The sequence below is a fragment of the Rana temporaria genome, chromosome 8, assembly GCF_905171775.1.
Source record: "Rana temporaria chromosome 8, aRanTem1.1, whole genome shotgun sequence".
In the NCBI taxonomy this organism is placed as follows: Eukaryota; Metazoa; Chordata; class Amphibia; order Anura; family Ranidae; genus Rana; species Rana temporaria.
In genome coordinates, this window is record NC_053496.1 from 138,415,112 (window position 1) to 138,432,223 (window position 17,112).

Here is a 17,112-nt window from a genome sequence, read left to right on the forward strand (position 1 = left end):
ATCAAACGTGTGTTACACCCATTATCTGAAGAAGTGGTAGCTAACCACTAAACTAGTTTAATGGTGTTAAATAATTCTTTGCCTTATGTAGTTGTTGACCTGATTTTTTTATCCTGGGACCTGGGCTCTTTTCCTGGTTTCTTTGATCACACTTGTCTTTAGTCTTCCAGGTTTAAATTGCCTTTGGTGGCATTCCACCTGGAAGACACCTAGTGACAGAAAGGAATTATATTAAGGGAACTGCATTATAGATCAAGTGAGTACTTCAGCCAGAAGGACTTGTTTTAGTCATTGCCCAGAGTTAGATTTTAAAGGAAATCTGTACTCTGAGAAATAAGGAGGCTGCCGTTGCTACTTTCTACTAAAAATTCTAGCTGCCTAGTTGTGAAATCAAAACTCTGCATACTTGTTTCAGGTCAGTAACTAAGAAAGCACTGAAGCTACAGTACTGGATAAGAATGTCAGACAGGTAGCTAGCATATGCAAAAGAGGATAATCTCTGTGTTCTACTAACACATACCATATATACTTGAGTATAAGCTGAGGCCCTAATTTTACCACAAAATAATGGGAAAACTTATTGACGTGAGTATAAGCCTAGAGTGAGAATGCAGCAGCTACGGTAAGTGGAAAAGAGGGTCAACAATGCCAATTTGAAGCTTCACTGTGCCCATTTGCACGCCTTACTGTGCCCATTTGCAACCTTACTGTGCCCATTGCAGTCTTACTGTGCCCATTGCAGCCTTACTGTGACCATTCTGACTGTGCCCATTGTAGCCTGAAGCCCCATACACACTATCAGTTTTCCTGCAGGTTTTTCTCTTCAGGTTTACCAAAACCATCTATCATGTGGTCAAACCTTAAGAGTTTCAATTTGTATGCAATCAGGCAGGCCCTTGCGCTACATGGTTTTGGTAAACCTGAAGAGAAAAACCTGCAGGAAAACTGATAGTGTGTATGGGGCTTTACTGTGCCCATTGCAGCCTTACTGTGCCCATTGTAGCCTTATTGTGCCCATTCTCACTGTGCCCATTGTAGCCTCAGTGTACCTGTATTCTTGACAGGCTGCGGGCATCCATTTTACAAAAGTCGCGGCTTCCTCCTGGTTCCGTTCCGTTATAGTCAGTGTACCTGTCGGGTCGCAGGCGTTCATTTTTCAAAAGTCGCGGCTTCCTCCTGGTCCGTGATAGGCGTTTGACACTGTGTTCTGCTAACGCCTATCACGGAGGTCCTCTTATCCTCGGACACAGTTTCCCAGCAGACACTGTGTTCAGTGTTCCGCCAATCACGGACCTTCTTTCATCCTCGGACAAGAGGATGTCCATGATAGGCGGAACACTGAAAACTGGATGCCCGCAGCCTGTCAAGAATACAGGTACACTGAGGCTGTAATGGGCACAGTGAGAATGGGCACACTAAGGCAACAATGGGCACAGTAAGAATGGGCACAGTAAGGCTGCAATGGGCACAGTGAGAATGAGCACAGTAAGGCTGCAATGGGCACTGTAAGGCTGCAGTGGGCACAGTAAGGCTGCAATTGGCAATGGACAGGTACACTGACTCGAGTATAAGCCAAGCAGGGTATTTTCAGCCCTAAAACAGGGGCTGAAAAACTCGGCTTATACTCGAGTATATACGGTATTTATTTTAATAGTTTGGGTGGTTTATATTTCTTGATTAAAATGTTTATTTTTTAATGCTCTGGCATATCAAGGCCCATAAAAACAGTATGTTGAGCCAGAATGTCTCTGAAACAAAATATGATTAATTTACTAAGATGGACACGTTACTTTAACACCATGATAAATGGTGATACTCACATTGGTCCATTCACAAACCAATTTTTTTTTTTGAAAACCTTATGTTGTCATAAATTTTAAATGTATCTTCACCGCAAACAGCTAATTTCCCTGCTTTCTTCAAGAGATACTGTACCTCTTGAAACTCGTGTAAATCACATACCCAAGCTTGTGTTATTAATAGTGATAACATATGGGGTATTCTTTGTTAACTGACTTCTCCATTTATTGCATTACACCTATTAAAATATCAGGGTTATAAACTGTATACAGAGCAGACTAAATTAAGAGTGTTATGCACCTTTGTGAACTGAACCATTAGAGATATGAGTTATGCACAGTGATTATCAAGAAAATAACTATTGAACAAGAGAAAATAGCTTTTTGAATTCACCTAATGTGCTTTGGCCCATATCAACTGCATGTTTACAGTGGTTGTAAACCCTAAGGCCCCGTACACACGAGAGGATCTATCCGCTGGAATTGATCTGCGGATCAGTTCCAGCGGATAGATCCGCTGGTGTGTACATCCCAGCGGATCTTTTTACGCTGATTTTTTTCGGGCCGACCGAATTCCAGCAGATAACAATTTCTTAGCATGCTAAGAAATCTATCCGCTGGAATCGGCTTCAGCGGATCGATCCGGTGGTCTGTACAGACTCACCGGATCGATCCGTCCGATTCCCTCCCTCGCATGCGTCGTAATGATTCGACGCATGCGTGGGTATCCTTATATGACAGCGTCGCGCACGTCGCCGCGTCATCATCGCGGCGACAGCGCGACACGTCATCGCGATGGGATTTCGGTGCGGATTTCGATCCGATGGTGAGTACACTCCATCGGATCCAAATCCGCGGAAATCCTCGACCGTATCCGCGGATCAATCCTCTCGTCTGTACCCGGCATTAGGCTCTGTACACATGGGCAAGAATCTCGTCAGGAAAAACCAGTCGTTTTCCCTGACGAGATTCTTGGCAAGAATCTTTTTCTGCCCGAGTGTACACACTGACCTTTCAAAAGAACCACGGTTATCTTAAAAGGCAAGAACGCGGTGACGTCATCGCGTACGACGAGCATGCGCTCGTTACATTTGATGCCGTCGCCGCCATCTTGCTTCACCCTACCTATGCCGTGGAAGCTACCGCGCATGCGTCAAAGTCATTTCGAGCATGCGCAGGTTTCCACGGCGACAGGTAAGTATACACACTCTCGGGTTTATCGTTGGGAAACAGGCCGACAAGAATCTCGACGAGAAAAAAAGAGAGCAGGTTCTTTTTTTTTCTCGTCGAGATTCTGGCCAGATTTCCAGATTAGAAACCTGAAAGCCCCATACACACGAATGGTTTTCTCGGCAAGAAGCAGTTTTCTTGCTGGTTTTTGCTGAGAAAACCGGTCCTGTGTACAAGGCTTTACAGACCACTTTTCACTACAGGTAAGCCTATAATAAGGCTTACCCGTAGCTACCGTGGATAGCTCCTAAACCTGCAAGATATCCCCTGTATCAGCATGTGACAACGTCATCGTTTCTGCTGTTTCTTCAGCTGATGTGCCGTTACCGGTGGGTTCACAGCGCTGGAGCCTGCGATACCTGGAAATAACTCCGGGAGACATGTCACGGGGCAGAGCAGTGTGCTGGACCGCTGCAGGGGCTTCGATCTAAGGTGAGTATTTCATAATGAGCTAGTATGCTATGCATACTAGCTCATTATGCCTTTGTCTTGCAGGTTTTTTTTTTATAGGGTTTACAACAACTTTAAAAAATAACACATACATATGGGGTATCACTGCAAACAGCTGTTTAAATTATTTTCAAGGTGTCATTACACAGTGAGTCCCTCTTTCTCTGCAGGTCAAACACAATCTGCTGCTTTCACATAAGCTGAAATAGTCCTGTGCACCCAGGCGCCTGCAGAGGTGGGGGCGCCAAACATCTAACAGACTCTCTAACATAAACCCTCTCTGTGTCCATCACAGAGGCCCACTCCAGGTCCCAATAAAGTACTCTGCTTCTCTTCCTGTATTTTGTTTATTGTTAAGAGATCATGTAAGGATCCCAGGTTAATGAAGACTTTGTGGGGGAGCATCTCTGTGGTTGATTTATTGCCATAGAAACATTTGTAAAGAGGAGGAGTTAGTAAAATGACGACGCCCATGTGGGAGCGCCAGAAATATTTCTGCACCCAGGCGCCTGTTACCCTAGGATTGGCCCTGCATTTAACATTGTTTCCTATGGAACACGTTTGTAGTGCAGATCTGCAAAATGAAAAAAAGCACTACAAATGCATAGATGTGAATCAGGCCTTACAAGGTTCCAGGTAATTACATACAAACGAGCACCAGTTAACCTATCCATTCTGTTAAAGCGGAGGTCCGCCTAAAAAACAATATGTTAAAAGCCAGCAGCTACAAATACTGCAGCTGCTGACTTTTAATAAATGGACACTTACCTGTCCAGGGTGCCCACGATGTCGGCAGCTGAAGCCGAACAATCGCTCGGTTTTTGGCTACCCCCGCCACCATCCTCTGTGAGGGAATCAGGAAATTAAGATTTGCCACTTCAATTGCCGGTTCCCTACTGTGCATGCACAAGTGGCGCTGCGCGTCCTCACTGGTCCCCGCTATCTTCTGGGACCTGTGTGTTTCCCAGAAGACAGCGGGGGAGGGGCGTGACTCCCGCGGGAGTATATGCCCGGAAGTGGGTGCAAATACCTGTTTTTTTTTCCATTTTTGTGTGAACCTCCACTTTAAGTAGTTTACTTCTATCTGATTTTTTTAGACCATAACACTGAAACTGGAATTGCCCTGTAAAGTGATGGCAACAGGGGGTGGTACTTTTTGTGGGCTTAGTGGAAAAAGGAAACTTAGGGTGTATCGGTATGTGGTAAGGTTCATTATTACTAGGTAGCGATGAGAAGTTAATTAGAATAATTTATGCACTTTTTCAAAAAAAATTGTTTCCTATGGTATGGAGTTGAAGTGGAAGTATGGTGATAACTCTTTAAATCTTTTAGTAAATCAGTTTCTGAATGTGTTTAACCACTTGCCGCCCGCCAATGACAGATTGACGGCGGCAAAGTGGTTGTAGAATCCTGACAGGACGTCATATGACATCCTCATCGCGGCGATCGTTGTTGCGGGGTGTCAGTCTGACACCCCGCAACACCGATCTCGGTAAAGAGTCTCTCACGGAGACTCTTTACCACGTGATCAGCCGTGTCGAATCACGGGTGATCACGATGTAAACAGGAAGAGCCGTTGACGGCTCTTCCTCACTCGCGTCTGACAGACGCGAGTAGAGGAGAGCCGAACGGCTGCTCTCCTGACAGGGGGGGTTTGTTTTTTATCAGCGCAGCCCCCCCTCGGTTTGCCACATGGACCACCAGGGAAGCCCACCCTGGACCACCAGGGAAGGGCAGATCAAAAAAAAAAAAAAAGGCTGTAAAAAAAAAAAAAAAAAAAGGGCAGATCAAAAAAAAAAAGAAAAAAAAAAAAAAAAAAAAAAGCATTAAAAAAAAAGATGCCAAATTAGTGCCCAAATGGGCACTGACTGGCAACATAGGTTAATCAGTGCCACCCTACAGTGTCCATCAGTGCCACCCCACAGTGCCCATCCATGCCCAGTGCCCACCTATCAGTGCCCATCTGTGCCACCCATAAGTAGCCATCAGTGCCACCCATAAGTGCCGCCCATGAGTGCCCATCTGTGCCGCCTATGAGTGCCCAGTGCCGCCTATGTGTGCCCATCAGTGCCGCCTATGTGTGCCCATCAGTGCCGCCTATGTGTGCCCATCAGTGCCTCCTATGTGTGCCCATCAGTGCCGCATACAAGCGCCGCCAATCAGTGCCACCTCATCTGTGCCCGTCAGTACTACCTCATTGATGTCCATCAGTGCCATCTCATCGGTGCCCATCAGTGCCGCCATATCAGTGCCCGTAATTGAAAGAGAAAACGTACTTATTTACAAAAAAATTAACAGAAAAAAATAAAAACATATTTTTTTTCAAAATTTTCAGTCTTTTTTTAGTTGTTGCGCAAAAAAAAAAATTGCAGAGGTGATCAAATACCACCAAAAGAAAGCTCTATTTGTGGGAAAAAAAGGACGCCAATTTTGTTTGGGTACAGTGTAGCATGACCGCGCAATTGCCATTCAAAGTGCGACAGTGCTGAAAGCTGAAAATTGGCTTGGGCGGGAAGGTGTATACGTGCCCTGTATGGAAGTGGTTAAAATATGTATTTAGTTATTTGGATTGGTTTGACCTTTATTATGCCTGCTTATGTGTATTAATGTCTGGGTAGCAGGTAATCTAAAATATTTATACTCTTACCTCATGATGCCGTAGCTGGAAGTTTTTTCCTTCATGATAACAATTGTAGGTTCTTAGAAGTGACAACAGCTCAGATCTGTTTAGAAGAAACACAAGATCACTATCACTAATTTGTTGCCAGTACACTGATAAAAATGATTCTGTTGGCTTGTAATTTTAACATAACATTTTTATAATATCCAACATAAAAATACCATATATACTCGAGTATAAGCTGAGTTTTTCAGCACTTTTTTTGCTGAAAATGCCCCCCTCGAGTCACCTTTTTGCGCCTGATCTCCCAGATTTTGGGGACCCGGTACCGACTGTCCGTGGACCCCAAACTTGGCATACATATAGAGCCACTCTTCCTTTACAAGTGTGCAAAGTTTGTTGTCTGGGAAACCTACGGCTGGGCAGCACCGATTTTTCAAAGCTGGGCACCCCTTCCATAGACTCCCATGTTAAACTTTAGTCTAGTCATGGACACAGTGAGGTATAGGCACAGTGAGGCATGGACATGGACACAGTGAGGCATGCAGATGGACACCCTAGGCTTATACTCAAGTCAATAATTTTTCCCATTTTTTTGTGGTAAAATTAGGTGCCTTATTTTCGGGTCGGCTTATACTTGAGTATATACGGTAAATGTTAATTAATTTACTTTGATATTTTAAGTACCTTACTTAACCACTTCCATACCAGGCACTTACGCACCTTCCTGCCCAAGCCAATTTTCAGCTTTCAGCCATGTCGCACTTTGAATGACAATTGCGCGGTCATGATACACTGTACCCAAACAATTTTTTTATAATTTTGTTCCCACAAATAGAGCTTTCTTTTGGTGGTATTTGATCGCCTCTGCAATTTTTTTTTTTTTGCGCAACAACTAAAAAAAGACCGAAAATTTTGAAAAAAAATACGTTTTTATTTTTTTCTGTTAATTTTTTGAAAATAAGTACGTTTTCTTCTTCAATTACGGGCACTGATATGGCGGCACCGATGAGGTGGCACTGATGGGCACAGATGAGGTGGCACTGATAGGCGGCGCTGGTTTGTGGCACTGATGGGCACTCATAGGCGGCACTGATGGGCACTCATAGGCGGCACTGATAGGTGGGCACTGGGCATGGATGGGCACTGAGAATTGACACTGATGGACACTGAGGGGTGGCACTGATGGCATTGCTGGGCATCACTTTAGTCAGTGTCCATGTTGCCAGTGGGTCCCCACGTTGCCAGTCAGTGCGCATTTGTGGGCACTGATTGGCATCTATTGTGCTCATTTTTTTATTGTTGCCTATTACTTTATTGTTGTTTTAATTGGGTCCTGGCAGCTTCTCTGGTGGTCCAGTGTGGGCATCCGAGGGGGGGCTGCGCTGATAAACAATCAGCGTGAACCCGCCCTGTCAGGAGAGCCGCCGATCGGCTCTCCTCTACTCACGTCTGTCAGACGCGAGTGAGGAAGAGCCGATCAACGGCTCCTTCTCTTTACATCGTGATCAGCCGTGATTGGACACGGCTGATCACGTGGTAAAGAGCCTGGGCCGGAGGCTCTTTACCGAGATCGGAGATGCAGGGTGTCAGACTGACACCCCGCATCACCGATTGGCGCGCGCCGGCATGTTATCCTGCTGGACGCCAATAGACGTCCAGTCAGGATAACACAACCACTTCCCGGACGTCAATATAGTATTGACCGGACGGGAAGTGGTTAATTTTCATTAGATCTTAAAACAAACCTTTTACATTTACAACAATAATGTATAATATTGAGTAATCTAGACAAAACTTTTAAGGTATGTGCATTTCCATATTCGAGTTACATTTACTTAAAAAAATTATCTTTTCATTTGACTGAAATTGCGGGACACATATGTTTGCCAAACGTGCAATTGCACGAGTTTTGATGCCGTATATTTTTGAGAGTTTGACGTCTTTTGGAACTTTGAAAGCCTGCAGAAGGCAATTCCCATACATTTAAAGTGGTTGTAAACCCTGGGAGACAACTTCATCTTAATATGTAGTCCATAACACAGGCAGCTGATTGCTGCCTGTGAAAGTGTACTCACATCTGTATTTTCTCTGAAAATCTACTTTTTCGTTATAATGACGTTACCTGCGCTTGCTGACTGAGCGATCTTCTCCTCTGTGCTGTGCTGTACAGAGGAGAAGTCTTGCGATGTTTCACTTCTTCTCTGCTTCCTCATTCTCCCCCATGTGACTGAATAAGACGCCACAACAGGGGAGTGAATCACAGCAGCTGAGGCTTGGTTACGGTGCTACAGCGCATGCGCGAGATTTCGTACAGGATAACACTAAGGGCGGAAGTGACGTCAGAAATGGATTCACTAAACAGAAGTTATAATGGCGCTGTCAGTACCCGGAAATACATATAAGGAAAACATCTAAAAAAAGGTATTTACAGGCCTCGGTTTTGATTGATTTATATATGTTAAGCTTTGCGATTAGCTTGGGGAACTTAATAATTGAAAAGCAGAAAAAAAATAGGCATGGGTTTACTTCCTCTTTAAGGCCCATCAGGACAAAAGAGCGCCACCAGTGACAAGAATTTTTCCAAGTCACTAGAAAGTCATGCAATGCCATTGAAAGGTATAAAATGAACATTGAACAAATTATCGTTCACAAGCTTTAAATGTTGCTTAACACCATCCAAAATGTTTATTTTATTTGCAGATTAATATATTTATACCAAAGGGACATATGTCTGTTGTATACACCTATTGATACAACTCACTTGTGCGCACGCAAAGTTTATGTAACCTAAAGCCCCGCCCACTTTGCACTATGTTATTACATTTAAAAAACAAATATACCATATTTATGCTGCATTGGCAGGAAAAACAAGCATATTGGTAAAGTGTATTTTTTTCATATAGCACTCGTTTTGTATCAGAAAGAATGATTATGGGACTTATACTTTTTGCCTGAGCTACCCTGAAAACCTAAAATATACCTTTGAAGTTTTTTCTTTGAAGACCAGATATAGTGAATGTATGGTCTTGGGTTTAGTAACACTTTAAGCTGGAGTTTAGTCATCTGAGCCTGTTCTTCACTGGACTTCAGGTCCCTAGTGTCGACATTTTAACCACTTAACGACCGCCGAATGTATATATACGTCCACAGAATGGCACGTACAGGCAGATGGACATGCCGGTACGTCTCTGCCTTTCCGTGGGTCGGGGGTCCGATCGGGACCCCCCCCCCCCATTACATGCAGCAGTCGGTAAGCCTCTGGGAGCGATCCGGGATGAGGGGGTGGCTGTTCGTTTCTGGCCACGATCGCTCCCCGCGAATACTGCGCAAAAACAGCTTCTAAATGTTGTGCATAAAATGCCAGGACAGTTCAAAATCCCCCCAAATTATCATTTTTGGAAAGTAGACACCCCAAGCTATTTGCTGAGAGGCATGTCGAGTCCATGGAATATTTTATATTTTGACACAAGTTGCGGGAAAAATATATATTTTTTTGTGCAAAGTTGTCACTAAATGATATATTGCTCAAACATGCCATGGGCATATGTGAATTACACCCCAAAATACATTCTGCTGCTTCTCCTGAGTACGGGGATACCACATGTGTGGTTTTTTTTGGGAGCCTATCCGCGAAACTGTGATAGGTAGTGAGGAGTGAAATCAAAAATTTCCGCCCTTAGAAATGCTGAAGGCGGTGCTTGGTTTTTGGGGCCCCATACGCGGCTAGGCTCCCAAAAAGTCCCACACATGTGGTATCCCCGTACTCAGGAGAAGCAGCAGAATGAATTTCGGGGTGCAATTCCACATATAACTATGGCATGTGTGAGCAATATATAATTTAGTGACAACTTTTTGTAATTGTTTTTTTTGTCATTATTTAATCACTTGGGACTTTAAAAAAAAATATTTAATGGACTCAACATGCCTCTCAGCAGTTTCCTTGGGGTGTCTACTTTTCAAAATGAGGTCATTTGGGGGGGTTTTGTACTGCCCTGCCATTTTAGCACCTCAAGAATTGAGATGGGCAGTCATAAATTAAAAGCTGTGTAAATTCCAGAAAATGTACCCTAGTTTGTAGACGCTATAACTTTTGCGAAAACCAATAAATATACGCTTATTGCGATTTTTTTACTAAAGACATGTGGCTGAATACATTTTGGCCTAAATGTTTGACTAAAATTTCGTTTATTCGATTTTTCTTATAACAAAATGTAGAAAAAATATATTTTTTTTCCAAATTTTCGGTCTTTTTCCGTTTATATCGCAAAAAATAAAAATCGCAGAGGCAATCAAATACCATCAAAAGAAAGCTCTATTTGTGGGAAGAAAAGGACGCAAATTTCGTTTTGGTACAACATTGCATGACCACGCAATTACCAGTTAAAGCAGCGCAGTGCCAAATTGTAAAAACACCTTTGGTCCTTTAGCTGCAAATTGGTCCGGGGCTTAAGTGGTTAACTAAGGGGAAACGGCTACGAAGCTTGCAGCTTAAGGGCTCATGCACACTGCAGCTCAAAGAAGGCTTTTGAGCCTAAAAAAATACAAGCTTCTTCAAGAATAAATAAAATCTCATATGCCTGTAAAAGCAACTTTTATTTAAGCTTTAACTTCCCAGTGGCTTTGCCAGGGTCTCCCAGTGTGATCTCAGTACCTCTAGTGTTCCCAGTGTCATCCAGCCTGAATATCTTTTTACTATAGCAGCCTGTGCAGGTAAGTCAGAGGGCCACATTCTGGGAGTAATCCTTTGCAAAACCCAACTTCACCTTCAGGAACTCTGTTAAGGACAAGGCTGCTCCCTTGACTCTGCTCCTCAACCCCCTTAAGGGCTCTCACCTTCTCTGCAGGTGCACTGCCGGAAAACTGCCAAAGGGTATTCAGCCTATCCAAGACTACTTCTGCATTTCAATCATGCATGGGACCTTTGTTCATCTCCATTTTCCTTCTACACCCTCTCAACATTGTTTCCTTGTGAGACCAGCACCCTTGTGCTGCAAGTGACTTCTGCTAGTACTCCTACTTTCTTGTAAGCCCAGCATTCCAGTGCTGCAAGATACTCTTGCACTTTGAAACTCCTCCTTCATTAGGAACACTTTATTGTTGAGGATCCAAGATCACATTTTAGGACAGAGTGATTCAAATTATATCTTAAAAGAGAAAAAAAATAATCATGTAGGTGGATGCAGCATCGGTCCGATACTGTAACTGTCCCCCGCTGCTTCTGTAAAGTCGGAATTGATTCACAGTAACATCAGCAGACAGTAGGCTTTTGCCCTTTGATGGCTCACAACAGGTCACAGAAGTCTAGAACGAATTGCACTCCTATGATCCAAAGAAGTACAACCAAAGAAAGCTTTGGTTATACTTCTCCTTTAACAATATTTGGTTATTATGGCTGGAATTTCCCTATTTTTCACAAATGCTGATAACCATGATCATAACATGGTTATCAACTAATTCTAACTATAATCAAATGATGTATTATGGACTTTTGGACTCTTCTCATACACAGTGCAGTATATACTATTTTTAAAAGGGCTATTGACCTATCCTTCATTACGGTTTGCATTATGTGTGAACACATTGGGGGGATTTACTAAAACGGGTGCACACACAGTCTGGTGCACAGTGGCGGCTGGTGCTCAAAATTTTAGGGGGGGCGCAAAGGAAAAAAAAAATTGCAGTCTCACTGTGCCCAAACGCAGCCACTGTTACATGCCATCAAATGCAGCCATACATTGTCACCACTGTGCCATGCCATTAAACGCAGCCACTGTGCCATCCATTGTCACCACTGTGCCATGCCATTAAACGCAGCCACTGTGCCATCCATTGTCACCACTGTGCCATCCATTGTCACCACTGTGCCATACATTGTCACCACTGTGCCATGCCATTAAACGCAGCCACTGTGCCATACATTGTCACCACTGTGCCATGCCATTAAACGCAGTCACTGTGCCATCCATTGTCACCACTGTGCCATGCCATTAAACGCAGCCCCTGTGCCATACATTGTCACCACTGTGCCATGCCATTAAACGCAGCCCTTGTGCCATACATTGTCACCACTGTGCCATGCCATTAAATGCAGCCCCTGTGCCATACATTGTCACCACTGTGCCATCCATTGTCACCACTGTGCCATGCCATTAAACGCAGCCACTGTGCCATCCATTGTCACCACTGTGCCATGCCATTAAACGCAGCCACTGTGCCCTTTAATGGTCGCCGCTGTGCCAATTGTCCCCACTGTGCCCTGTAAATTGTGTTCTTCCCCCCCCGCCCGGCACTTACCTTTACTGGAGTCAGGCATCCACGTCCCACGATGTCTTCTCCCGCACTCGATGACTGACAGGCGTCTCAGCCAATCAGGTTACAGGTAGCCAGAACCGGCCAACGTGATTGGCTGAGACGCCTGTCATCTTATTCAAGGGGCGTACAGTCTGTGCGCTCCGAGAATAAGCTTGGCTTTGATAGACATTCCCGTACAGCCAACCAGCTGGCGTTATTCAGATGGCCGGACATTGAGCGCCGACCATCTGAATAGAACAGCGGCAGCGGCGAAAATAACATAGATTCGTGCAATGCATGAATCTATGTTATTTCACTCAGTGGCGGTGAGAGCCATAGGGGGCGGCGCTCCAGCGCCCTCTATGGACGAACCGCCACTGCTGGTGCATCTTCTAGGTTTAAGCCCAGGTTCACACTGCTGTGCGTTAGAAATTGTGAAAATTCAGCTGAACTTGCACGATTTCAAACCGGCAATGCAATCCGACTTTGGGGGCGATATGACAGACATCTGTGTGGGTTCCTGCACAGATGTCTATTCAAATCGCCCTTAAAGTCGCCAAAAGTAGTACAGGAACTACTTTTGGGAATTGTTGCGGTGTCGCACCGATTCGGACGGTGTCATTGCTGGCAATAGCCTCCGATTTGACATGTCGAATCGCATGCCAAATATGCCCGTTTGTCAAAACTTAACTGAACAAGCTGAAGCTAGAAGCTTACTATGCACATCTGCACCAGATTATATGTGTGCCAGTTTTAGTAAATCTTCCCCAATGAGTTGATAAATAAAATGTAAATATAAATATTAAAAACATGTTTACTGCAGACTTCATGGGCAGCCCAATGACCATATAGTGCTGCTAATTGCAGGACAGCAGCTGAGCCTTGTCAGCCTGAAATAGGAAGTGCTGTTGCTGGCAGGATCTCCAGACAAAAAACATTACAGGTTCACAAATATTATTTGTTAAGGAAACTGCATGTAGTGAGACATTGTGCCAAACATACTGAAACATAATTTAGATTAAAAAAAAAGATATAACCTGAGGTTATTTTGTGTTGTAGTTTATTTACCAAATTTCACTACAAAAAATGTGCAATACCAAAAAACATACAATAACAAAGACAGCACTGTCTCTTTAATAGACTGGAGCTCCCATACCTTCAGCCCTTCCATATTCCCAATATGTCCCTGTATCGTTATAGATGCAGCCCTCATTTTCATATACTCCAGCTCCAGAAGGGAGTTAGACTAAGTAAGAGTGAGTGAGCCAGGAGGCTGAAGTTTCTGTTATACAATGATGGTGGAACCCCCTTCGAGGGAAGATTTTCTGTGAAGTTTGCTTTGTTTAAAAAAATTGGGCTGCCATGACTGACCGGTGTTCCTGAAAACGCATATACCACTTGAGCATAATCACCCCGACATCTTATAGTAGATACAGACACAGTTTTCTAGACAATGTAATCGCTATGCCAAAGTAACTTAGAATAGAGTTCTGTACCACTGGACTGGGATTAACTCATGAATCAGCAAAGTTAGCAATACATAGTGCATATAATTATTAACTGCAATGTAAATGATAATACTATAACTAGTCTACAGTGCTTTCTAGGAGAATGGCTAGGGTAGGGTGCATTGAGTAAAAAGTTGTACCTCTTAGCATAAGCAATAGGTGAAGGTTTATTTTGTAGCAGCTGTAAAGGGATAGGCCCAGATTCTCATACATTCGCGCTGCTCCTGGGCAGCGTAATGTATGAGCTCTACGTTACACCGCCGCAGGTCTATAGGTTTAAATCCTGATTCTCAGAACACTTACCTGTAAACTTGCGGCGGTGTATCGTTAGATTGCTCGGCGCAAGCCCGCCCAATTCAAATGGGGCGGGCACCATTTAAATTAGGCACGCTCCCGCGCCGAGCGTACTGCGCATGCTCCGTCGGGTAAATTACCCGACGTGCATTGCGCTAAATGACGTCGCCCCGACGTCATTTGCCTAGATGTATACATAAATGGCGTCCAGCGCCATTCACGGACGTCTTACGCAAACGACGTAATTTTGATTCAATTCGACGCGGGAATGACGGCCATAGTTAACATTGGTTGCCCCTGCTAACAGGGGCAACCTTACGCGTCGGGTACGCTACGCAAACGACGTTAATTCGCTGCGTCGACCTCGCGTATGTTCGGGAATCGCCGTACTTACCTCATTTGCATAGACGACGGGGAAAAGCGACGATGCGACACCTAGCGGCGGGAAAAAAAAATACTTTTAAGATCTGACAGCGTTACAGCCTTATGCTTGTCAGATCTAATGGGTACCTATGCGCAACTGATTCTAAGAATCAGTCGCATAGATACCCGGGGCCAGATGAGGAGTTACGACGGCGCTAATGGTGTTCCGCCGTCGTAACGCCTTCGAGAATCTGGGCCCCAGTCTTTAGTCCTAACTCCTTACTCGGCTAGCATTGGGGTCCAGTTGTACCGTTGGTGCACATGAGAATAGTCCCAGTCCAGCCTGCGAGCAGCAATAAGGCTACTAGATGGCTGTAGAGCTCAGTCTCTCTAGCAGCAGATAGTAAATCAGCAGCAGCTCACCAGTCCCAACGATATTGCGGTGTACCATCAGGTCAGACACAGCAATTAGCCCACACTCTGCTTAGCACCCAGGTGACCCTGGCTGTTGGCACCTATAAACTCTCCGGATCCCTCTCAGGCCGCCAATATGCAGCAGTAATGGCGAACGCTGGACAGCGATGTGCACTCCCCAGTTTCCCTGACAGCAATAGTTTTCTAGTGGCTCAGTCTATTGGTACTCTGAGACACCTCAGCAACAGGTCATAATTCCCTGTCTCCCTGCACTAGGCTGCCCAAAATACACCCCCCCCCCCGGCACATTTTGCCTGGGAAACTCTGCTTTCCTGTTCTCAGATGCAGGGCTTATTGGGTAATGTGGTATGCAGCCCCCATTCACTGATGTAGCCAAGAGCATACACACACTACAACTCCCAGGATTATGTGCAGCCACATCATCATTCACACAGTTGCCTCCCTGCCACGGATTTGCTCAAGTCACTGCAGTCAAAGGGGGGGGGGAGCAGGAGTGAAGCGGGGGATCTTCACACAGAACTCACAGCTGCCCTATTCCCTGTCACAGCACAGCTGTTCCAGCCACACACTCAGTGGGAAGGGGGAGATTGGATGAGAGTTGACACAGCAGCGCTCAGCCCACTCCTCCTGCTGTCTTTATGGTGGTGGTTGTGGTGGGGTGGATGATAGAGCTGCACACAGCCAGTGAGGCACCTGGCAACAAAAGCAATTCAAAATCACCCTTGAACTATTTACAGGAAATTATTGAGGCATATCTTTTAGGCCCCTTTCACACGGACGGCTGTTTTGCCGCAGATAAAAGCATGTTTATGTTTTGCTGGAATTCAAGACTCCAGGCACAGCGGTCAGCTGCATTTGTACAGTGCGATTAGCTGCGGTTGCCTTTAGCCACAGCACGATATTGAACGGGGATCCGACTTGGATCCCTGCCAATACCAAGCAATGTGTCAGGTATGAATCTTGAGGGGGAACTCCACGCCAAATTTCAAATAAAAAACCGGCATGGGTTCCCCCTTCAAGAGCATACCATGCTCTTGGGTGTGCTATGAATTTTAAGGGGAACCCCCGTACACCAAAAAAACGGCGTGGGGGTCCCCCCAAAATCCATACCAGACCCGTATCCGAGCATGCAGCCCGGCCAGTCAGGAAAGGGGGTGGGGACGAGCCTCCCCCTCCTTAACCGTGCCAGGCTGCATGCCCTCAACATTGAGAGGTAGGTGTTTTGGGGCAGGGGGGGTGCTTTGCGGCCCCCCACCCCAAAGCACTTTGTCCCCATGTTGATGAGGACAGGGCCTCTTCCCGACAACCCCGGCTGTTGGTTGTCGGGGTCTGTAGGCGGGGAGCTTATCGAAATCCGGAAGCCCCCTTTAATAAGGGGGCCCCCAGATCCCGGTCCCCCACACTAGGTGAATGAGTATGGGGTACATCGTACCCCTACCCATTCACCTGGCGGAAAAAATAATGTAAAAAAACACACTACACAGGGTTTTTAATTTAATTTATTAGTCAGCTCTGGGGGGCGCTCTGTCGGGGCCCCCGCTTTCTTCTTTTAAGCTGTTTTACGAGCGTGGACCTCGAGTTTCTTTGACGTCTTCTGCCGGGGGGGGGGTCCCAGGTCTTCACCGCCGTCTGGTTCTCTTCCGCCGAGGGGGGGGGGGCGCTTTCTTCTTTTGCTCTTTTACCAGCGGGGGCTCCGGGCTTCTGTCGCCTTCTGCCTTCTTCTCCTCTTCGATGTTGACACGTCCTCCCACTGTAATGCCATGTAATGCCATGTGTGCGGCTTGCAGCGATTTATATAGGCCTCTTATGACGTTACATTCCCATCATGCTCCGGGTGGTGACGACATGAGGGGGCAGATATCACCCGGAGCATGATGGGACTGTGACGTGATAAGAGGCCTATATAAATTGGTGCGAGCCGCGCACACGGCATTACAGCGGGAGGAAGCGACGTGTCAACATCGAAGAAGAGAAGACAAGAAGAAGGCAGAAGGCAATAGAAGGCGACAGAAGCCCGGGGGCCCCCCACGCGGAAGAGAACCAGACGGCGGTAAAGACCAGACCCCCCCCCCCCGGCAGAAGACGTTGAAGAAGCCCAGGGCTTCCGGATTCCGATAAG

General features: G+C 45.5%; 1 protein-coding gene across 3 annotated transcripts in view; it reads right to left on the bottom strand.

Annotated features, from left to right (window-relative positions):
- Positions 1 to 17,112, bottom strand: part of RASSF4 (Ras association domain family member 4) — a 283,607-nt gene that overhangs the window by 99,549 nt on the left and 166,946 nt on the right. For all 3 annotated transcript variants that reach the window (XM_040320772.1, XM_040320771.1, XM_040320770.1), the window contains exon 4: positions 6,127 to 6,202. In XM_040320772.1, the coding sequence (XP_040176706.1) occupies positions 6,127 to 6,202 (76 nt within the window). The remainder of the gene's footprint in view (positions 1 to 6,126; positions 6,203 to 17,112) is intronic.